The sequence below is a fragment of the Tigriopus californicus genome, chromosome 8 (genome assembly GCF_007210705.1).
Source record: "Tigriopus californicus strain San Diego chromosome 8, Tcal_SD_v2.1, whole genome shotgun sequence".
In the NCBI taxonomy this organism is placed as follows: domain Eukaryota; kingdom Metazoa; phylum Arthropoda; class Copepoda; order Harpacticoida; family Harpacticidae; genus Tigriopus; species Tigriopus californicus.
The window spans coordinates 2,401,406-2,425,531 of record NC_081447.1 but is presented as its reverse complement, the minus strand read 5'-3'; the positions used below and the strand labels follow the sequence as shown (position 1 = coordinate 2,425,531).

General features: G+C 43.8%; 3 protein-coding genes across 4 annotated transcripts; 1 reads left to right on the top strand and 2 right to left on the bottom strand.

The window, feature by feature from the left end:
* Nucleotides 1-87: 87 nt before the first annotated feature.
* On the bottom strand, nucleotides 88-8,944 carry LOC131884794 (uncharacterized). 2 transcript variants are annotated; one of them, XM_059232679.1, is made up of 2 exons: nucleotides 6,811-8,944; nucleotides 88-3,148 (listed from the first exon to the last, which is right to left on the bottom strand). In XM_059232679.1, exon 2 carries the CDS (start codon nucleotides 3,109-3,111, stop codon nucleotides 184-186), a length of 2,928 nt encoding a protein of 975 aa, XP_059088662.1. In that variant the 5' UTR covers nucleotides 3,112-3,148; nucleotides 6,811-8,944; the 3' UTR covers nucleotides 88-183. The 2 variants fall into 2 exon arrangements, with proteins under 2 accessions (XP_059088662.1, XP_059088661.1); XM_059232678.1 differs by lacking the exon at nucleotides 6,811-8,944 and adding an exon at nucleotides 3,229-3,449.
* Nucleotides 8,945-15,414: 6,470 nt separating this feature from the next.
* LOC131884911 (E3 ubiquitin-protein ligase MARCHF6-like) lies at nucleotides 15,415-21,543 on the top strand. The gene is made up of 10 exons (XM_059232807.1): nucleotides 15,415-15,614; nucleotides 16,136-16,306; nucleotides 16,739-16,955; nucleotides 17,271-17,845; nucleotides 18,199-18,506; nucleotides 18,585-18,916; nucleotides 19,249-19,756; nucleotides 20,001-20,255; nucleotides 20,595-21,088; nucleotides 21,158-21,543. The coding sequence occupies exons 1-10, from the start codon at nucleotides 15,569-15,571 to the stop codon at nucleotides 21,255-21,257; spliced, it is 3,006 nt and encodes a 1,001-aa protein (XP_059088790.1). The 5' UTR covers nucleotides 15,415-15,568; the 3' UTR covers nucleotides 21,258-21,543.
* A 70-nt stretch (nucleotides 21,544-21,613) lies between these two features.
* On the bottom strand, nucleotides 21,614-22,494 carry LOC131884912 (cytochrome b5-like). The gene is made up of 3 exons (XM_059232808.1): nucleotides 22,171-22,494; nucleotides 21,913-22,041; nucleotides 21,614-21,847 (listed from the first exon to the last, which is right to left on the bottom strand). The coding sequence occupies exons 1-3, from the start codon at nucleotides 22,288-22,290 to the stop codon at nucleotides 21,701-21,703; spliced, it is 396 nt and encodes a 131-aa protein (XP_059088791.1). The 5' UTR covers nucleotides 22,291-22,494; the 3' UTR covers nucleotides 21,614-21,700.
* Nucleotides 22,495-24,126: the final 1,632 nt, after the last annotated feature.

Genomic DNA, 24,126 nt, shown 5'->3' with positions numbered 1-24,126 from the left:
TCCAGTAGCTAGTGGACTCTTGATCTTGACTAACAAAGCATACTGAAATAGAGATAAGCAATGATTCCAGCCTTGCAGGCGATGAGGTCAACTCTAAAGCATTTTATTTGGACTTGCAAAACAACTAGTTATTGTTAAATCAAAGGCCAGACAGGCAGTCTAACTAATCAAACAAAACAAATCTCAATCCTTATCCGAGGCATTAGCCATTGTCGAGGATGATGCATCATCGTCATCCTCTTCATTTTCTACTTCTTGTCCAATTTCTTCGGATTGGCGGCTGGAACTCCGATCTTCTTCGGATTCGTCGTGGTTCTTTAAGTGGGCGGCGAAGGTCTTCTTCACCACGTACTTCTTGCAGTCGGCGCACCATTGATAGGCCTCTTTATGCTTGGAGAGGCAATGATCTTCCATGTCCGAAATGGGGATCTCCACCTCGCAAACCGGGCAGATGGTCTCTTGTGGGTCGGTTTCTCCGTCAGATAACCCGTCGACTGATTTGTCGTTCCCATCAAGGGAATCCATTTCCTCTTCTTCGTCATCCTCATCCATGATGTGACCGACGAAGGAGCCATCCTCGCCTGCGACCACTTCGCAGAGCGAGGCCAGAGCCTTTTTGAATTCATTGGGATCCTTTTCGCAATCCTCGTACTGACTTGGGTGAGCGTTTCGAAGATGGCGCTTAAAGTTTGAATAGGACACCGTGTAGCCACAGATGGCGCAACGGCGCCGCGGATGTTTGAACTCTTTCCCCAACAAACTTTCCAGTTTGGTCTTGCTCGTGTTGGCTCTGAAGTCGTCAGGTTTTCGTCCATCGCCCGTTGGCGAGTCCTCGGCGGCAATATCGTCTTGATCGATATCGGTGGTGGTATCAAGAAACTCCGTGGGATCAATGATATCATCTTTGGTATCTTCCTCCCCTGAGGGGTCGTCCACAAGGTCTGGATCTGTGCCCACCTCATTTCTCTCGCAAGCCAATTTGTGGTCGTCATAAGTAGTGTTAGGCACCAATTTCCGGCACTTGTGACAGAATTTGTACTTGATCTTGTGCCGGAGCTTGATATGTCTCGCCAAGTTTTTGTAAGTAATCTGAATGCCGCATACCGGGCAGGTCTCCTTGGGCATGAGAGTATCTTTGGTAGAGTTATTGTTCATTAGCTTGGCGGGAGGGCCCCCTGTGTAATCCACATGTCCAATGAGCTGGTTGGCATTGCTTTGAATTTTGGACACGGAGCTGGCCTTCCTTTTTTTGGTTGTGGCCTTGGACGGTCCTAAGTCGACAGCCTTGACCACTTTTCCTCCTGAGGATCCTCCCCACGCCGCCAACGAACCGATGGGTGTCAAACTTGCCCTCTCTTTGCGGTCAATCACTACGGGTTGGCCTTGTTCTATACGGATCTTTTGCCCCATATAGGGTGGCTCGGCATGCCATTTCTTGTGTTCCTCGTGCTCATGTATTGGTAAGTACTCCCTACAGCAACGGCAAAACAGAGCTTGATGAACTTCTGACATATGTTTAAAGAACCATTTGATGTTCGACCACTCTCCACAGAGTTCGCACTGCTTTCTCACTTTGCCTGATTTGACGCGACCCGCATTGTCTAATTCGACTTTCTTGGGCTTTTCTTTTGGTTCATTGCTCTCGTTGGGATCTTTGGACGGGTAATGGTCCACCGACCTTTTGTCGTCGAAATCGAAGCCGAGGTCATGCTTCTTTGACAAATGATCGTTGGCAGATGAAATGGTGTCAAAGGTGTCATAACAAATGATACAAACGTGAAGACCGTTGATTAAGGACACGATGCACTTCTTGTCTTCCTTGAAGTTGAGCAAATGGGCTTTTAGGTGTTTCACGGGAGGAATTCCAAACCACTTGGAACAAACTTGGCATTGAATGGACTCTTTGTTGTTGGCCCCAACTTGGACGGAGATAAATTTGCTGACAATTGTCTCAACAGCCATACGTGGCTGGTCATCGGATTTGTTGAGCAAGACCTGTAGGACGGTTGGGATTTGAGCTTTCTCATTTCGATGGGGTACGCTATTGGACAGGATTTCGGATCCCCCTGGCATGGATGCGGGCGGACGTTTCATTAGAGGTGGCATCCCAATACCCATGGTCTTCTGAAGGTCCAACTCAATGACTGGGTTATGGTTGTGGTGAGGATGAGGAATGGGTGGACCAAATCTGTTGGGTCCCAAGTGCGGCTTGGCAAATTCGTTGAGCGATAATGTACTAGAGGAGAGTACCCAAAGTAAAATGGAGTTCACTGCTGCCTGCGGAACGAGACCGTGGGCGTTGGCGAGATGGTTGGCCAGATCCAGGACCGGCACCATCCCAAGGCACAAAGGACATGTGGTATCAACAAGTTGGCAAGTAATTTTGTGGAAGTCTCGGAGATGCACCACAAACCCGGGCGTGGGCACCATCATGGAACAGAGCGAACACTGGACACAATGAGGTGAGAATTGAGCGGAGGGCATAATGTGATGGGGTGGATTTGCTTTCTTCCTGCCTCGTTTGATTGGCATGGAGCCTTCATTCCCTGAGGGATTGGATTCCTCGGGGATATCGATGACTAGATTGGAGTGATGGTAAGGGGACCCACCACCCATGGAGTTCCCGTTCAAGCCATGACCATTCATGTCGGTCTGGTTGTGGTTAAGAAGACTGCTGATATCTGGGGTGCTTTCAATTTTAATAGAATCATAAGGCGGCGACTCCTCATTCCTTGACAAAGGCGGCTTGCATTCGACTCGATGCTTGTCAGTATGTTGCAGCTTGGGGATCTTGGCCCAACAGATTATGCAGACATTGAGGAACTGACGTTGGATAAAGTAACCTCGGTTGGCTTCCTCGGAGCAAATTCTGACAAACGAGCCCTCAATATCCTCGGCCTTGTGGCTCTCGAACAAGTGGGAATGGAGCTCGCTTTCGGGCACGTAGTTATCACAAAGAGTGCAGAAGTAGTCCGACTGATTCGAGTCTCTCACGAAAAGATAGGGGTAAGCTTTCAAATAATTGTCATCCCGGTTTGACTCAACGGACGAGGGCGAGATCACGGGTGAGTTCACGGAGGGTCTTCCTTTCACTGTGAGATCGAGACTCATGGTGGGCACTGGTAACAACCATCGATGTTAAGCCATCCTGGAATGCAATCGGAAAACAAATAATTAAAGTTTTAACCCCATGAAAGTCCCAATATTGCTGGCTCCTAGTTAGCTCACCTTCTGGCTTTACTGGCACAATCTCACATCTGTTGTAAAGAAGAATTGCCAATTGGAGAGAAGAAAAGGACCAAGAAAAAGAAGAGGAAGAAGCCGTTTGCCAGGCATTTAAAGAAGAAGAAGATCAAGGGAAGACGACTAAGTGCCAGTGGCCTCGACGTTGTCCTATGGAGTGCCAAGGTGACAGACAACTGCCAACTCAATCGCCTCCAACACTAAAACTCACACCACACATGATAGGAGTGTTAGTGTGCAGTGTAGTTGTATATTGGATGTGTCCGTGAGTGAGTGTTGTCCACACGACTAGTTCATAAATGCGCCCCCTTTTGATAAGTAGCGATTGTGACAAGTCGAATTCCTCTGGCCGTAAAGCGCCATCCCAGAGGTTAGTTAGGCTCTCTCGCGACTACTCAGATCAGTCGTCCTTTGCCAGGACTCGAGGAGCTCCCAGTATGTAGTTCAAGTACGTACTTCGTCTTCTCATTCTGCCTCGATCGTCTTGGTGACTCCAACAAGGATGATCGCCATGAAGAGCTCGGGAATCAAGCACGGCATTCCCAATGCAGCTCGTTCCTCCGGGTTCTCAGGCCATGATCGAGAATGAGGAGTCAGAGGAGGAGGCCAGGCAAGGACAATTTTCTTGGCGATAAGAACTTTGCGAAACGGAGAATGGGAAATCGAGGAGGATCACCAATGCAAACATATCTCGCTCTCACTCACTTGTTGTTTTAAAGGAGTCCGAACAATGCATACAATTGAAGTCATCACTCCTTACAGTACCTCCAGCCCAGTACAAGTTGTGGATCGATTATCATAATCACCAGTTGACCCTTGCTTGCAATTGATACGGAATAATGGCATCCACAACGAGATGCCTCTGAGAGATGATCAAATTCGTTCGTTCGCTGTCTGAGGCTCCCGCTCGCTCTTTCACGCTCTGACACCAACTGTGTCTATCTATGTATATATCAGTTCAGAGTCCCGAATCGTCATCCTCCTGCCAGATTTTGTTCCAAAGGTGCCAACGGTGAGAGCAAAGGTATAAGCTAACGTTCCCCACGACTCACGAGGCATTCACTCTATAGAGAGACCACAGAAAATTGCACCTGTGCAAGGCTCCCTACTCCCCGCAACGACGGGCAAGGCCTGGTCGGAGTCGGCGTCACGGCGTTGGTGGAGGAGAACTTGGTGGAGGTGGAACTGGAGGAGGAAGAGCGGAAGGAATGGTGGTGGTGGTAGTACATATGTAGGTAGATATCTCGTCGAGCCTAGGTACTTCGAGAGCACTGGGGACGAGGAGAAAGGGGCTTTCTAGGTACAAGTGGCTCTGAATCGTCTACCAAAGCCATCATCATTCCTTATCCACCACCAGCACCACCATCATCATCATCATCATCATCATCGTCATTATAGCGGTATAATCTTCCTCGTCCTCCTCATGAAGTCCGCTCACCAACACCATTAAAGCACGCGCTGGAGAGAAGCCTTTGCACTTGATGAGACACATTTATGGTATTCATGAGGTTCCTTTATCTTCCACCACTACCACCACCACATGTGATTTGTCTAAATATCATCATCCTATATCAGGATGCAGATCCAGAAATCCGCAGCTGAATTTAATTCTATGGAGAACCATTCGTCTAAAATCGGGGTTGAATTTATTTTCCGCCACATTTTCATTCGTTTGAATAGCATTCATCAATGCCTATGGATTGGGATACACTCTGTCATTGGCTCCTTGTAGAAAGATTTCAAAATCTTCTCGTATTACATCAAAAGAAGACACAAAGGGAACACCAACAAAGGGCACATGGCCAAGCCAAAAAGGATCGGAGGAGAGCCTTTCCCAAAAAGTTACAATCTCTCAGTGAAATATGCCTTAGCCCGTGCCTTGAGCAGCAATAAGAAATTGTTGCATTTAGGGGTTGATCTAACAAAAAAACATAGGTTATCTTGTAATTGAATTCACATACATCAGAATTGCGACTTGAAACATCGATGTATCGATTGAGATCGGGAAATCCAAACCCTAGAGCCAGTTTGGCAGGAATTGTATTTCCAAACCAACAAGTCTTCATGGCCAAAACTCGAGAAACAAGTAACTTGTTTCAAACTCAAAGTCTTCACGAAATCTTGGAACTTCTTCTCATGAACAATGACTTTGGTGTTTCTCTCTGAGGCGACAAAACAAGCTTGAAAACAAGCTCTATTTTTGGTGGAAGAAGAAGACTTGATATCCACTTCTTCCACGTCCACAATGAACATTCTAGTTTCTTAACAAAAAAAAGGCTCACGTGTGTGTAATATTCAGTAAAATCGAATTTCATCCACGTTTTAAGTTCAATTTGATTTTTTGATACAAATTATTAAATATGTTTTCTCAACTACAGGCTTGTTTCCTTTTGTCTGAAAAGATGAGATCTTTGGAAGGGGATGAATCATAAAAAACACTTATTTCTTGTCTTTTAAACTTACAACGCCAACAATCGATCTATAATAGACTGAACTTAAATTTTAAACTCCTTTCGAAAGAATTTGGGACTGAAGCATTCACTTCAGAAAAATCTAAGCATTCTCTCAGGAATCATCATCATCATCAAATTGGTCTTTTTACACTTCTTCCGAGAAAGGTCGCTCCTCTTTACCGAAAAAAACTGGTCAAGCCCAAGACGACAGCTCCTTAAAGTGGAGAGAGAAGTCCTACACAGGTGCTTGATTGACGACTACAATCGTATGTAGAGACATGTTCAAGAATGATAATATGGAGGCCAAAGCCTCTCTGGAATCGAATCCTCAACTTGGTGAGCTCCAATCCTGAAGGCGTCTCTCAACACAGGAATCGCGTTCAACGAAGTTTATGGCAAACACGAGCACACATGTGGACTTATTGTGCAGTCATACACATGCATACAAGTGGCGGGAGATGATGATTTTGCCACCAAAATGGGAGTTTCTTTTGACTCTATTTTAGTATTCTCCGTCTCTCTCTCTCTTTTCGCTACTCTGAAGCGATAAAACCGACCTTGACTTCCTCCGTCATTGTCAAAAAGACGCGTGATTACTCAGGGAACTTGGCTCGACTGTTGTTCAGAAGTTTCATGAATTGCGGAAAACTCGGATCGCTTCCAAATTGAGTGGCTGGAAGTGCTGCCCTTATCTCTCGTGGAGGGAGGGAGTTATTTCGACTTCGGGTTAAGAGATATTACTTTTTTTGTGTTAAACTTCCATTTCCTACCTCACTTGGCTACCTGGAGAGCTACTACAGTGGAGGTGATAATGAAATGCGATCTCCAATCCACGCTTGATGTATTGAACAATTGACTTGAAAGAAGAGTCGCGGCCTTACTCCGAGAAAATTGGGCATGTGCGAGAAAAATTGATTCAATCTGAGCTCTCAATGTTCAAGACAGATATTATGGGAATGAAACCAGATGTAATACATTTTTTTTTCTCTCGAAGAAAGCCAAAACAGGGATTGAACTCTCACATGTGACGGTTAACGTTCTCGTGGAAATCTGGTTCTGGTCCATCCTCCCCAACCAATCAAAAAATAATGGCACACATCATTCAGTCACTTACCATGGCAAGCGTGGCGTACACTTGTGGATGAAACACTCATTGGACGAGATTGATTGAATTTATGGTTAACAACGTATATTTTTTGAGCAACAGATTTGACGAGGAATTATTCGTTTAGTTGTCCAGGTCCGTGGCACTCTTCCCCACGAATGGCCCAAAGTGTTGGCATTCACAGAGTACTAGGTCCGCTTGATCTCGAGACTTAGGTAGACCTCGTCGTAGTAGTAGTCGAACTAGTAGTAGTTGTAGTTGTAGTAGTTGTAGCCGTCTTCCTTCCCCCGACTACCTTTCTTGAGCTCACACTGAAGTTGGCAAGAAATTTGGAACTGCTCCAGTGATCATTTGAAATCCTCTGCCTAGCCAAAGGAACACTTCTACTCCTCTCCGTTCTTGAGTTGGAAAGTCTCTCCTCCTCCTTGTCTTCTTTTCCTCCTCCTCCTTCTCCTGATCCTCATTCTCCCTACCGTCCTCTTCCTGAGTCTTCTCCTCATCATCCAGAGAAGACTTTTTGAGGTGGCCCACGAGATCATCAGAAAAGAAGGCCGAGGAGATGAGCTGAAGAAGACGAAGAAGAAGAAGATCATCATCATCTCTTCTTGTCGGGGCAAAAGAAGAGTCCATACATCCCACACTTGGAAGGCTGGAACATCGTTGGAGAGCTTCTTCGACCCACCGGCTCAGCGACCCAGGTGTGACCGCGACCTGACACAAGCCTCCTCTTAGATCCTGTCTGTGTCTTGCTTCCAGGCACAGTTTAGGATTCGTAACAGGGCCACAAGTACTAGCACTACTTCTGCTATTAGTACTACTACTCGTCCACTTACATACCTACCCACGATACGGACGTACATACGTAGTGAGACATGTTTCCAAATTTGACTCCTCGCTCCATTTTGCTCATGCCTCTCGTTCTCTGTTTCTCTCTATCCAAGTTCGTGTAGAAAGATGGCAAGTTGAGGTCGAGCGAGGAAAACCCAAAGTGGATGGAACTATCCAAATCCTGGGTTCCTCGCGAACAATCGGACACGAGTCTTGACGAACATGTCCTCATCAGATCACATGGTGGTCTTTTGTGGAACACGAAAACATGGCCCGATGGGGTGTCCTCCCATGAGATGTCCATCTCTCTTGAATGGTTCGACACCCGAGTCATCTTGGGTGTGTCTATTCTAGGCACGTGTTTCCATCTCATGCAAGTCTTCCTTGGGTCGATTTGAGGGGACGAAGCCATTGGGTGTGAGTGTGACCTGGGTTGATTGTAAGTGACTTTGTCGTCTTCGCCTTCTTCATGAACTTTCGTTCGTGCGGTCCCCGAGAGAACAAAAAAATTCTGCTAGGGATTGAGGTGGGTCTTTGTAGAGAAGTCTTCGTCGTTTTTGTCGGTGTCATCCACGTTCAAGAGAAAGCGACCGGAGAACGTAGAACATGTACATCTATTTCAATTGGAACTTGCTATGGGAAGATCTTTTGAGGGAACGAATCGCTTTTCCAACGTCTTCACGATCAAGTCGCGAGTGTTTGCTCCGATTTCGAAATCCTCTTCGTCGTTTTGAATCAAATCGTTGTATTTTAGCACCGGAAACTTGGGAGGAGGGGAAGGGGAGAGATCCTTTGCCTTAAAGAATTGGATTACATATATCACTTGGCCCAGCCGAAACGCAATGAACTAGTTAAACACATATATCCTAGCAGTTAATGGAGAGTGCAATCACGATGCGTCTACAATTCAAACGATGCGTCTTCATTCCGATTCGTAGGCGCTAATGGCCACCTTGATCAAGACTGCAAAAGCGGTCCAAGCGATCCCAACCACGATCACCGCACAGCCAATGGCCATGAGCAACGTGGATCGCTGGCTGAACCCAAAATATCCGGATTCATCCCGAGGTGGGGATTGACGGGAAGGGGTGCGATGAAGAGGGATCTCCTCAGGGATTGGAGGCTCGCCTTCCAAGTCCATTGTTGATTTGGCCTTGTTATCAGGGTCTGATGATCCACGATGGCGAAGGGATTCGTTCGACATAACCCTCGCCTATAAGCCGAGAGGTTTCTTCATTCTGGGATGCGACCTTCTTCTTTTATTTTGATTTTATGGGAACACACAGACCAAATACCGGGGCTGGTTGGGTGGGTGGTTGGGCTGGAAGTGGATCTCCCCTTTGGAACCAGCCCAACCACCACTTTCGTGGAACGGCTTTCCTTGAATGAAGACGCAGGGACGCCATCAGGAGGATATGATTTTGATGAGGAAGTTCAGTTTCATCATACATTTGCGCTTCGCATTTGATGCATTTTCCTTGTTTTTAGCTCACGAGAGAGAAGCTTCTATGCGAAATAGACAAGATGAGACATCTAGGCCTAAAGATAACAGTGAGAAAATAGTTTTCTTTTTTACTCGTATTAAGAGAGCTGATATCTAGCTAGACAGCAAGACAATCAGACCTTGTGAACTCGCTCACATTGGAAGTCTTAGATTTCAGGCTGGAAAAATGACCAAACATGACTTTTCAAATATTTTCATCCACTTTTGGGATAATGTGGAACTGAATGATCACATGAGATTTATTCGATCCAATAGCAGAGGAAGGAAACTAATATCAAGCCTCAACATCCACGTATCAAAGGTAATCGAAGTCTTTGCTTGTACTCTTCAGCTAAGAGCCTCTTCAGTTGTGTTGACTCATTACTTTGAAGTGTTTACATTTCAAATGTTTCTAATTAAGCTTTCATATGTCAATCCACGAACATTGGCCTCGATCCGAACTCATCCATGAGCTTTAAATCGAAGGTGAGTCAATGACACTGCTTTTTGAGATGCTCGCCATTTTTCAAAATCATCTTGGATTCAACCAACTTCAAGAAGAGATTGACTTGCAAACATGTAGAGCAAGTATATCATAGGAAAACACAGTTTAGGCAAATCACTCAGCAAAGTCTTTGAATATTATCCCGAGATTTCACTGAGCCTTTAATTGTTAACTTGACATGCGTGGCTTAGATGGATTTAACCCGTTATCATGTAACATCGAATGCATTCAGGAATTGGCATATACCTACGTTGCTTTGCTCGGGACACTTTTGAACTTTGTTAAGGTTTGCACTTTCCTGAGATTCGTAAAAACAACCTTATCGCTCGCTGTGGTTGGCTTAAATCCTACATCAGAAATTTGTCGGAGATACTTACTAAACTGACAGAAAAAAAAGGAAAATGAACGGGACGCTATGGTTTGGTGTCAAATTGTGCGATTATAATCAACCTACTAAGTTTGGTTTAGATAAGACTCACCTCATGGTGGTATGAATACGGATTTCTAATATCAGCTCATTGAAACGTATAAGTCAAAAGTTATGTCCTCTCACAGCACAAGACTTTAACATACACTGATTGAAAAAGTTTACACTCCTGTGGCATTTTTATAGGTATTTCAAAAAGCGTCAATTTTGATTTGGATTAAAACTTTTCGATCTGACTTCGGTAGCCCTTTCTTGCAGAAAAAGTCAGTCTTAGCTAATCGAAATGTAGGGAAAAAGGTGGTAAGATAATAATGAACCGACCCTAATAAAGTTAACGCAATGACATAATGTATTTTTTCTTTTAAATACTTGATACATTTTGCCTGTATGTCAGATTATTGCGTTTTCATGCACTTTGAATTCTGTTCCATGCGTATATTCACATGAAATCATCATGTTTGGCATAACCATTAAAATAAAGGTGTTTGGCTGAGTTTTGAAACTAGTAACCTTTCCTTTTGAGGTCATAAAATCTTCGAATGAAAGCAACCCATGATGTCGAAAAATACCCAAGGCGATTATGTGTGCACCCACCGTTTCCGCACTTGTCCAATCAATTGAAATCATATGTATGAAGGGGTCTGCGATCGGTGTTGTTTCCTTTCATATGAGTTTAGTTTTTCAAGCCCAATGATGAGAAAAGAAAATTCAAGTGAAAATTTGCAACGCTTATTCTGGAAGATAAAATGTTGACATGATTACCCATCAAATTGAAAGATAATAAACTTCAGAATCAAAAGAACAATCGGTGCCAAAAGCAAGATCAAAGTGCAACAAAGTGATAAAGTAGGAGACCTGGCTATGCGGTTCGGGTAATCCCTTGACATAAAAGTGGTCCCCCGGTTCGATTCTCCACTCAGAACCTTCTCAAGGATACTTTTAGACGATAATCAAAAATCCTTACACAATTAAGGCAATCTTGACATCTCTAAATGCCAGCCTAAACTGAAACTTATTCCTTCTATTTCCCTTGGTGTTTTCAACGCCTGGATGGATGCAATTACACTTTGAGCCTTAGCATAAGCGCATATATATTGAATACTTACGAGCTTCAAGTAATTGGCTTGTACCTGACATTGACACTTCCTTCAGTGTGACCTCTTGTGGCACTATTTTTGGTGGGTCGAGGAATAATGCTTGTCCCAACCAAAAGTTAGCCCAAATACTAGACCAAAAAGAGCGTTCTCGGACAACTCACTCCAACCCCTTTAAAGTTACATGCCAGAAGAGGGCCTTTGTATGGTAAAGATTTGCAATTGGGTTCTTTATTCAAATATGAAAGTAGAGCCAACGATTCAGAGATGTTAGGATTACCTCGACGGCGTATTTCCACAGAAAGAGAACCATTCTGATAGGGACACGACACTACTAATTGTTGGCAATATTGGACAGTGTAATGGTTGGTAAGCCTAGCACCCTCCAATCAAAGGAATACAGTGGATTTCGTTCGACGGTAGTTTGTCGAGGAATCGCAGTGGGATCGTAGCGTCTCGTTCACTCGTCACAAAGTACTAGTGCTGGGACGAGTCCGGACTCTAGTCCGAGTGCACTCGAGTCTTTTACTCGATTTTGCAGAAATTGCCCAGACCCGAGTCTCTTAGAAAGGACTCGTCCAAAATATGTTCACTTTTTCTTTCAATTTTGCAAGGCGAGTGCTAGTCTTTTTGCTTTGCCTAACCCTCTAGTAAAAGGCTCGAGCCCTCTACTCGACTCGGGTCTTTTGCCGGACTCTAGGCTGGACTCTGCGAGTCTGGTAAAAAGTAAAAAAAAGAGCAAAGGACTCGTACGAGCCCGACGATAGCCGGACTCGCCCCAGCATTACAAAATACGTTAAGTTACAATTAATACAGATATGACAAAGCAAGTCAAGGGAATACTGTTTGCTTTTCCTTTCCCCCAGAGGTTTGGAAATGAGTAAATCAATATTACTAGCGGAACCACGGTGCCAACAAACCCAACAACTATGCTATAAGCAAATCTAACCGTATAACCAGGGCTTGGGAAAAAATATTGTTTTTGAGGGCCAAATAATCACCAACATTTTTCTGAAAGAACCATATCATTGTTTTTTCACAGGACAAAAAATTCTCAGACGCAAAGGTATAAATAAGCCGGTTCAAAAGCAAATAAGCCACATAAAAGGACAACATTAAACTAATTTTGTAAAAATTTGAAACAATTATCAAAGGTTTCAATATATTTCATTATTTCAAATTCTTTAAAATCAAAAGGCGTTGAAGTTGTCCCCTAACTTGGACCCTCAAAGTAATACCCTAAACCATGCAGGTTTCTAGATAAAAAAGAGGTATTGAGGTTATATTTGCATTTTTAGGAAAAGCTTGAGCTTTTGCATACAAGGCAAGCAAAAATAATGTGATAACTAGAGAACAAATTATATATTGCAACAAAGCAAGAAGATTGGAACAATGTAGTATGCAATATTTAAAGGAGGTGCAAAAGGTATCTTTTACAATACATCTTCAAAAGTATCCATGAGTTTTTTTCCCCCAACCAGGATTCAGAATCAATTGTAATGAATGCCAAGTTTTACGCTTTTGAGCCCTCCAGTGCATATGCCCCGCCCCTCACTCACACACACAAATTGCACATAAATATGGCTTTTATTGACAGCAAATTTTTATAAAAAATCGACCGAATTTGCACAAAACGTTGCAAATTAATAGGCACCAACACGCTCCGGAGGGTGTAAGGGCTGCTTTTGCCTTCCCTATCACGCAACATGTAGATAAAAAGGAAAATTATACCTTAGATGATATTATATGTATTATATATTACATATATTGTTGAGAAAATCAAGTTTTTCAAGTATCATGAAAGTAATAATAAGTCAATTCTTCCGAAATTAACCATCCACCTCATGACCATTACCCCCAAAATCATGAAAATACCTCATTTAAAAACACAGAAACACAGTCTCAGAAAGATGTGCCTCATTTAAAAGGAGAAGTTCATTGCTTAAACAAAACCAAGTTCCAAGTTTTGAAACAGCGTATCTTAAAAAACTGCAATGATAAAAGAGCTATTTTAGATTGATAGAATACATAAGCAGGTGGTTGGTACTGTTCTGCAATCCATTTCATACCTATATGTACTTTTTTTAAAAAGTTTTGGGAAAAAATCAGGTTGTAAAATTTCACATAATTCTTGAAAATTATCATGATTTTTCACATATATTGGTATTATTATTTTTGCTGGCATGGCTGAAATTGCATAATAAGTAGCAGAAGAATGTCAAATATTGGTTTTAAAATTGCAAAATTTGCAGATGCAGCAATTTCCAGAAATTTCTCGGATGTAGAAGTTTTTTTTTTGCAAAATCTGCGCAAATGCCAGGATGCAAATTTTGGCCGGCCCTAGTAATGACTTCAACTGAAGAAATCAACCACTAAGGCCTTGAAATGCAATGTTTTCAGTTTTTTGAGCAATTTATGATTTATGAATTCATGTTCCACTAAAGGCTTTTTTAACTAGCTGTCTAATTTGTTTGACATCATAGCTCATTCCCTTGACAATCTATTTGGCAATTTACATCATGGCGATAAGTATGACTTTGGGTGGGTCTACAAAAGATACATGTTGACATAGCAAAATGTGTCTCGGGTAGACGCATAATAAATGAACCTTTTCAATTGAATTGAATCTAAAAACTGATTTGTTGTATTTCTGCACCTCTACTCGATGCATGTTTCAATATAGTCATCATCTTCATTCGGAACAGAGCGAATTCTCGGGATCTTAATGCCAAGAGTTCGGATTTTGGGCCAAGGACGTGTAAGCTCCTGAATCACCGAATCTGAAGCAACTCGGTTATCTCAACTGGGCAAAGGTCGCGAAGATAACCACCAACAAGACGAAGAAACGGCATCAAGGCTGCCCGATACTTGCAAAACCCCACTAAAAGTATTAATCGACATGTGCTCGTAGACTGTGTGGTAGTTTTACTCTTTGAGAGGAAAACATCAATGTGATTTTTTACGATATTTGGGATTTCATCATTATTGTCATGGCCTTTGTTTTATCAGTTGATACACATTGTCATAAATTCAATCCCCAATGCATTTTGATAGGTTATCTTTCCTCAATACAAATACATCACCATTGTTTGTGTGGACGAAAACGTGACCTTTTGTCTATAAATTTCATGGGTAAATCTCAGTTTTGTAATTTCAGCGTGGTTTGGTAGCATCAGATGTAGATAAGCAACGAAGGTGGTAGCGTAATCCTAATATTAAAGATTGACCATATACATTCCGTCTCCTTCGCGGTCCAATTTTACATTGGCGGCCCTGGATCTCTGATCCATGATCCGCCAGTGGCAACTCCGGTCTGCAGGGACCTCCCAGCCATCTATGATCAGCTGGGCCCTAAAGCACGTTCAGTATTTGTCCGTTTATTGATTTCCCATCATCAACAATCAAACGAAGATCATATAATTTGGGTAGCATCTAACTTTTACTAATGCTTTTATTTTTCAATCAACACATAACTCATTCAATAAGACTCGTCCAGATCCCGTAATTCGATGCCTAAATAAGAGCCTACCCAATCAAGTTAGGCCGACTGATTGAGCTTTTTATCAGCTGACGGACATGTCTGCTTTTACCACACCATACCTACGACCATTATGTATCCCAAAAATGCACCAATTTTCGCAAGTAGTCAATATCATCTCAGGTCTGTCAAGTTTTATGATGTTTTTTAAATGATATATTTGTATAGCCTCTCGCAAAAACATGCAAGGTGCACGACTTGCACCCTTTGACATGACAATATTCGAAATGCATAGGTTTAGTGAGTTGACGCGGAAGTTCGGTCACACCAGACTAATGATGCTCAGTCATATGCGACACTTCAAATGAAGTTTACATGTAAGTCATCAAGGTGATAATTTCAATTGTCCTTGATACAAACCTGTTCGACGAGCAATTTGGTTGAAAACAGTAAAACATAACCATGTTGGGCCTTCGGGAAAAGCCATTCATTGAAAAGACAACAAAATATCATTCATTGACGTTTATTTTCCACTTTCAAACGTGAAATTGCTTACAGTTAGTTAAAATGGAGCCAGCAATGTCATCCGTATTCCTCATAAACATCGTTAACTATAAATCCGGCTACCTACTCAGATGATTTAATTAATTAGACAAGATTGAAACTGTTTTTAACTATATAAATGTCATCTCGTTTTCATTGGAGTTTACTAATAATATTTCTCTTCTCCCACCCAACCTCGGTTTCCATGATCCTACCTGAATCATCTGCCACTTTTGCACTACAAAGAACGTCGTTCACCCAATCCTGTCACTTGGCACCCGTGGCCCACGCAATTCAGTGAACGCGAACATAACATCGGAACCCGTGGGTGGGCCCAGGCCGCATCCTCATAACCGGACCCGCTACACATGAGTGGGGAGCCGTGGGCCAGCACTACATTGGTGGATCAATGATGCCCATGGACGACGACATGGAGGACGACAACCAATATCAAGGTGAGTGAGTTGATCCATGGATCTATCTGTCTGGAGGAAGGGAGGGCGAGAACCACGCCCCATTCATGTGGGCGGTAAGCCTGGACTTGAACGAAACTTGGGCCGCCAAACCCATCAGCGTCATCCAGGACGTCTCTTCGTTTGGTGGGGGGGATCACTGAGTTGATAATTTCACCGATGGAATGCCATTCTTTTTTTTTATCTCACGGATCCATCGCACGCCAGCTTCCACAACCCAAAAACAGAAGGCTCATGTGTCTAACTAAATTTGGGCTAAACGGCCCCAATATCCGTCGAGATTAGCGATATACTGTTTTCAATGAAGCTCATTGTAAGCCTTAGTTAGTGTTGGACGGACACCCATGTGGTAGGTAGAGGTGGTGGAGGCCTAATCGACTTCCATCATGCTGAAAACGTGATTGATTGGGTGAATAGGTTTTAGCCGTGGTTCGTGGAAAAGTAATACGCTTTTGACCCTGCTGGTTGGCCATGTTTAACGGGGCGTCACGTTTTTCTTTCAGATGTGTGCCGTGTGTGCCGCTGTGAAGGGAGTGCGGATCGGCCGCTCTTTCACCCGTGCATCTGCACGGGCTCCATCAAATTCATCCATCAAGATTGTCTCCTTCAGTGGCTCAATTATTCCAAGAAGGAGTATTGCGAATTATGCAGTCACAACTTCTCATTCACGCCCAGTACGTTCTCGAGATCGATCCGTTCCGCAATTATCTGGGGGTGGACATCTAGCCCATTAGATTTTAGGTTCCCCAAAGGACTGATTTGTCATTTGTCACTTTTTTAAAGTTTGAGCGCTACTTTTCATTATATTTGCCATTTTCGACCAAAAGTGCCCCCAAATTGAGGAAATTTAGACAAGTTTTTCTAGGAGTTTTAGATCAACGAACCTCTATAAAGTCGGCTGGGGCTCGAGAGTATAAAGAAGAGTATAAAGAAAGAAGATATTATAAAAATCTTTCCTTTTTACTCGGTGTCGTCCCCTCAACAAGATATTTTTGCCTTTGTCTAATGACACTAATGCCTCTTATTTCGATGGGATCTACCAGATCGACCCGAAATTATACTCAACGCTATTCTTAAGGAGGCATTCCATTTTTGATTCCTTCCAGTTTATTCGCCGGACATGCCCAAGCGTCTGCCTCTGTCCATGGTTTTGTCTGGCTTTGTGGGCACAGTGGCCAAGGCCTTGCGCTTTTGGCTCCATTATACCTTGGTGGCCTTGGCTTGGTTGGGCGTGGTCCCGTTGACCGCCTGCCGGATTTACCGCACGCTTTTCACCGGCTCAGTCTCTTCCATTCTATCCTTGCCCATCAGCATGTTCTCCACGTAAGTCACGGGTCAAATCAAAGGCTCTCCTTCGAAGTCCATGATCAGCCATTTTATCCACTGACTTGGATCTGGTTTGGTCCTTCAACCTAATAGCACCCCTTGAATATCACTAAATTGTCGTTTTTTTTTAGGATATTGCAACACTTATGCACTGTTGTTGATCATAGAATCGACAGAATATTGACATTGATTTACACAGACTTCTTTTTGAAATGAATCCCCTCAACTTTTAAAATAATTAAGATTTTAATAACACGTCCTTTCATCGTTGTAACAACAGCCTAAAGTTATATCATTCTGTTCTTACGGTAGCGAAAATATCACGTGGGATATCTTGAAAGGCTGTGTGGTGGTCTCATTGACCCTTATGGCCTTCATCGGCCTGGTTTGGTTACGCGAACAGATCTTACACGGGGGTGGACCCGAATGGCTCGAAATCGATTTTCCCGATGGGGTTGGCCTGCCTGATCCCCTCGGACCCGACGAAGCCGAGCCTGACTTTGATCTCGGTCCTGAACCGGCTGTGCCTCCGGTCGCCGCGGCGGGTGACGCCCACCAGCCCGATTTACCCGTCGTGGCCCATCCGATGCCGGTCGAGCCCGCTGCGCCCGAAATCGATCCCAACATGCATGTGGGCCCGCTCCCGCCCTTGGCCGCTGAAGCAGTGGCTCCGGACGAGGGCGGTGATGCCGGTGATGCGGGTGATGCCGGCGATCCAGCCGGTGACATCCAATTGGGGGAAGATGGTTTGTGGAATCCCATGGAATGGGACCGAGCCGTCGAAGAGCTAACCTGGGAGCGGCTCTTAGGATTGGATGGATCACTAGTCTTCTTGGAACATGTCTTTTGGGTCGTTTCACTGAACACGCTCTTCATTTTGGTCTTCGGTAAGTGACACTTTGAAATTTCACGAACGAGAAAAGTGCCTCTTTTTGTGTAAGATTAAAATCGAAGTCTTCGATCGTACTACATTTTTGGGGGGGTGATAAACAATATAATCAAGACACTTATTTGGACTGTATATGGTTCTCAAATGGGTGGAAAAATTGATCTTTAGATTATGAACAATAGTATAATATAAATTAATAAAATATAATGTGTTTTAGAAACCTCGGATTGTAAATGAGCTAAAACAGACTTATCGGCACATACCTTTGTCCTCCTTAATGAGTTTTAACTTGCCAGATTGCCCAAAGTGGCCTTTTACCATTTCCTAAATTAAACCCTTGTTTACTTCCAGCTTTTTGCCCATATCACATCGGCCATTTTACCTTGATGGGCTTCAAGCTGAAGAAGTTCACATCGGGTGCCCATTTCGAAGGCATGCTCATCACGCTTTGCGGCTATTGCGTCATCGGTCTGAGTCTTGTGGGCCTACATCTGGCTGCTAGTATAATGCGGTTTCGTCGTTTGGCCCGCATCATGGGCCTTTGCTACGTGGTCGTCAAAGTGGCGTTGCTGATCGTCATCGAAATTCTCACCTTCCCCATGATATGCGGCTACTGGCTGGACATTTGTTCCTTAGCCTTGTTTGATGCCACCTTGAAGGTATGTATTAGTCCCCACTAAAATATCAGCATTTAATGCTGCCCTTTCCACGGAAAACCCTACTTATTCCTTCTATAGGACCGCCAGAACAGCTATCACCAATCGCCGATGACGTCCATCTTCATCCATTGGATGGCGGGCTCTGTGTTTGTGTTCTATTTCGCCTCATTCGTCATCTTGATCCGAGAAGTAGTGCGTCCGGGTGTGTTGTGGTTCCTCCGCAATCTCAACGATCCCGATTTTAATCCTATCCAAGAGATGATCCACTTGCCCATCTTATGCCATCTCCGACGATTCTGTCTGTCCGTGAGCATTTTTGGGATGTTCATTTTAGTCATGTTGTATCTGCCCTCGCGCATCATCAAGAACATATTCCCCAAATTCTTACCCTATCAAACAGCACAAGTCACGTAAGTGTGTCAATGTTCCTCGTCATCTACATCATCTTCAGTACGTATGCAGTAGGCTAGAGGCTCAAATGGTTGACTGAAAGGTTTCTCCGGATTATGGCTCGTTATATTTCTTTTGGAGGGAGGGGAGAGCGAGGGGGGGGGGGGGGGGGGGGGGGGGGGGTGACTGTTCGTATTTACGTCTCAAACACTGTCTTTGGATGGAGCTTAAGAAAACGTGCGCAGGATATCGTGGGAGAAAGCATTCGGGATCTGTGTATAATCTCGAGATCAGGCTTGTTAAAAGGCTGCCCCCTTTTCCTGCCTGGCTAAATTGATTAAATATCTTGTAGAGAATCTCAAATCGATGAGCTCGCCATGGAACTTTTTCTGCTCTTGGTGATTCTACCCGCGATTCAAGACCAATATCACATGCAAGGATGGTTGAAGGCCTCGATCAAGGCCTGGTGCGACACCATGTCTTGGATCTTCAACCTCAGATCGTACTTATTTGGTGACCCGGAGGCGGAACCAGCACCTGAACAACCACAGCACCCACCACAACCACAACCAGAGGTAGAGCCAGAGCCAGCGGCCGCCGCTGCTGAAGATGGACCCATAGGTCGTCCAGTCGAAGAGGCCGACGAGCCCGAGGAGGTCGACGAAGCCGACGAGGTCGAGGTCCCATTGGTGCCTGATCCGGAAGCAGCGGTCAATGAGGATCCGGCACCCGCAGCCATGGCCCACAATAACGATAACAATCCCGTTGAAGGGCTGGGACATGCTCATCAAGCTTTACTGCAACGGCAAGGACCCAGTGAATTCCAGCCATACCTCAAACCGTCAAAATTTCCTTTGAGGGTCAGTTGCCATATTGCATGTTTCCAAATTACTCGTATTTCGTATCATTTCTTTGACCAAGGAGGTGCTCTATAAAATGGAATACATCTATTTCGAGCTTGTACTTTTATCAATCCAACGATTGTTGAGTACCAATATCCTCCAACCTCGCAACAATGGCCTTCCCCCATTTACATACGTATCTGCCGAGCATGACTTGAATGCACTGATTGGATTCTGGATTAATCTCGGTTTTGGTTTTCAGATCGCGGGTCTGATTGTGATGATTATCCTTTCGTTGCTGGTCTTTTCCTTGGCCTGCATGCTCATGCCCGTGTGGGTGGGTCGGCAAGTGTTCTCCATTTTGATTGCCGAAAACCAGAAGGTCTACGAACTGTACACGGCCGCTTCCGGCCTTTACGTGTGTCTGGTTCTAATCAAAGGGATCACCTTGGTCTTATCCTGGACACAGCAAGGATGGGAGCAAATGTCAAAGAAGATTACACAATGTGTAGGCGTAGTAAGTTGAAATCCAACCTAATATCAGAACAAGTGATGCTGATTGACAAGATGTTTGGAGGTATGAAACTGTACCCAAGAAAAACGGCAAAACTTCATGACAAAGCATAAGCAGAAGTTAACCCTGAAAGATGATGAACTAATAATGCCAAACATTCCTTAGTCTAGTCGAATATTTTTCTTTCTATTTGTTTTCTTTTCTCTATGATGGGTACGAATAGTAAATAGTGGCAGGATTTAGAATATGTACTCTCATGGCATTGATAGATTTAAATTACATTACATATATTTACATTAAATATTTACACTAAAAAATGACATTAAAAATACGTATTTCCAGGGCGCTAGGGCGGCAGTGGCGTTAGTCCTTTTAGTGGGAGTGATTCCCTTAATGTTCGGGTTCCTTCTGGACGTCGTAGTACTGATACCCTTGCGGGTGCCCGTGGTCCAATCTCCCATCTATTTCCTGTGGCAAGATTGGGCTCTCGGGGCAATGTACACCAAGATTAGCGAGGTGCTCGTGTCCATGGGACCGGATTGGTGGCTCAAGGCCGCCATCGAGCGCTTCTACAACGACGGACTCCGAGGGGTCAACCTGTCTTTCTTGATCTCCAGTCTCGTGATGCCCGTGTGTGCCACGCTCGGCCTAGCCTTGGCTGTGCCCTATGTGGTGGCCCACAGTCTAGCACCGCTTATCCTCTCCGATGAGGCCATCTTGATCAGTACGCAAAGACGGATTTACCCCGTGCTGCTGATCCTCATTCTGGTCGTGGGGCTGACCTTGATGCAATTGAAGCAGTGCAGGAAGCTTTACGAACATATCAAGAACGACAGGTGAGAGCGAGCTTTGATTGGGCGTACTTGCCATCCAACATCAATCATATTTATCATTCGCTATTCTAGATATTTGGTCGGTCGTCGTCTGGTCAATCACAACCATCCAACCGCTCCCCCACCCAATGCGGAAGTCCCGCCCGTGGCTCCCGTGGTGCCACCCATTTGAACCGGGACTAGCTGAGGCATGGCCTGCCCTCGTTACATCCACCAAAAAAAGACAATCTAATCAGAGCTGCAATCAAATCTATTTTTCCCGCATATCCAAGACGTTTCCACGCCTCGGTCGATATGCTTTCCAATGTGACGATTGCCTCCTGCGATAACACGACTATCACCAGGAGGTCCGGGTGCAATGATAACCCATGTGCGTTGATTATTATCATGATACTAGTATCCAATGTGTGACTGCTGTACCGACATGAAGTCTCAATAAAATCATCATTCTACACGTACCTAACACTATCTCTGGCGAGAAAATCACCGCGTGACCCAATTGACATGTTATTCAATGAAACAAGGGAGTGACGATAGTCGATAAAATATTTCTTCACCTCAAAAGAAAGATATGTGGTACGATTGGATTGTATGATGCTGGCGCTCCAAGGGCCTCTAATTGAAATACAGCCGGTAAATGAAGGCTGCCGCCAAGGCCAAGCCCACGGGAAGCAAATACGAAGTCCAAGAACTATCATCCGACGAGGAGTCGCCCGAACTCCACACACGAGGTCCCTTGTCCGCTTCACCTTTCCGATCCGACTAGAATGAAACCCCATCACCAAATCACTCGGGATGATCACCTCACAATGCATGATCCAACTCACCTCTTGCAGTTCACCAATCATGTAATTTTTGAGCATCTCCCGTGCATCCGTGGAATGTCCCACATCCTCAAAGGCCTCGGTGGAAATCTGACCAGCGTTCTCAATCAACACCTCTTCTCCTCCAGGATGCTAAAAATAGAGCAGACAAGGCATGAAATAGTAGCCATTAGATCTGCTTGGCCTTTGACCTCTCTCTTTCTTTCTCTCGCAAGCTAAATTTATTCACGGTACAAACATACACATTAAACATGGTCTTACCTCATCCAGAAATTTGGTGACATCGTAAACTTTGTCGTGGAGCACGATCCAGATGGATTTCCCGTCCCCTTTTAGATTCTTATGTTCGGACACCTCAGCCAATGAGAATTGTTTGGCCATTTTGTACGTAGCTACAGAGCAATGTAGGTGGAATCAATCGATGGCTATGAATGAATAAAATACGGAGCTATTTGGACGCCCGTTCTCAACTGATAGATGGCCCGATCTGTTGGACTTTGTGGCAATCACTCAGTTCAGTCAAGTCAGGGATGATAGTGAACGTTCTCTCGTTTTGCGATTGAGCAGCCTGCCAACGCAACGCAGTCGAGCCATCGGCTAATCTGGATAAACCCATCTAGGGTAAACTACTTCTGTGGTGGTTGTCGGATCAATGACAATCAATGCCTGGGTTCGATTGCAGAATTTTGCATGGATATATGGCTCTCGGATGGTTTTTGAAAGAGCTTTGGGGTTGGGCGTTTGGGCTTGAAAATGGGTAGGGTGTGATGACGCATGAAGTGGGTGAGAAGAAGATGTTTTTCATCATTAATGTAATAAAGGAAACAGAAACATAACATAGAATGCGATGTAATCAATTACAGAGCAATGAACAGAAAAGAAATGCTATTCAATGTATATAATAATCATTTAAAAAAAATAAATTGAAAACTTGTGCTAGTACTTCCGTTCTATAGTTTCAATGTCTATGAGCACACCCGCATAGAACTACAAGTTTTAGGTCACATATGAGTGAAATGAGGATCGATCTCAGTGATTGTGGCCATTTTCAATCATGACAGTTGAGCTTGAGTTGGAGCAATGTGATATCAGTTGACCAACCGATCCAAAAACCATACCTTAAATCGGTTGATGAATCTTTTAAGGCCAATGTTTCGGCAAATCGGACCTAGCTGGCATGACATACGTTCAGTGTTTTGAAATATTGGAGTGCGAGCTTTCTACTCCTTACGGAAAGCCTCTGCACTTAAAGAAAATTTGGAATGATATTGGTTCCGATAAACATGCCAGACCAGCTGATGACTGTTAAACGCTCAAAAATGGATAAGGCTAGGAAAAAGCCCTGCAACTTGTGTTAGAGCTTAAATTGCTAGGCCTTTTCCTTTCTCACTGTAGGTTCTTATCAAGTTGATAAAAAAGATTAGAGCCTAAACTGTATAGTTGTTGGCTTCCATGGTGACTTGGCCTATAACCACATACATCAATTGTGATGTTCTTCAAAAAAGTGTGGAAGAAATGAAGAAAACCAAAACATAATCAGCTTACCCTTGATACATATTGAATTCATATGAATGATGGATGTGAGCTTTGTGTTGTTTTGTCTTTTGTTTCTGAAATGCATTTGAAAAAGCCCATTGAGTTACCTCTTTTTAAAAGCATCAGACATATATCTGTCAACACAGTTTTGCCCAAGAGCTTTGTTACAAAAATTTCTCAACAGACACTTTTATCTCATTGTTCAAAAGGACTCTTTGTTGTTAAGCCCATACAAACTATATATCACGACACTTTTAGATTATATTTTTCATGGCTGAAAGCGTGTTTACCTGCCAAGAGCATCTAGATTTCGGTTCAATTAATCACTATACATAGAATGGTGGTAAGAAGGGAGGAATTAAACATTAGAATAGTGTAATATATTGACTATTTTAGATTTCTGGGTACTTTTTACATTATACACCCAGTTTGATAACAACATATCACCAGACAAAGTGATGAAAATAACTTTAGTGATATAAGTTATTGTGATCGGAATACCAAGGTTTGAACAAAACTCACACGTTTTTTGACCTACTGAAGAGCTAGTGCACTTTGCCCTTTCGTTGTCTGTCCTCTGGGCACTGTCCACCTCCATGTGTAGAGAACTCCTTGGATTGGCCGTAAGTTTTGATTCTCTCCGCGTCCCCCAGACATATCTGGATTCTATGGTCAGACTTC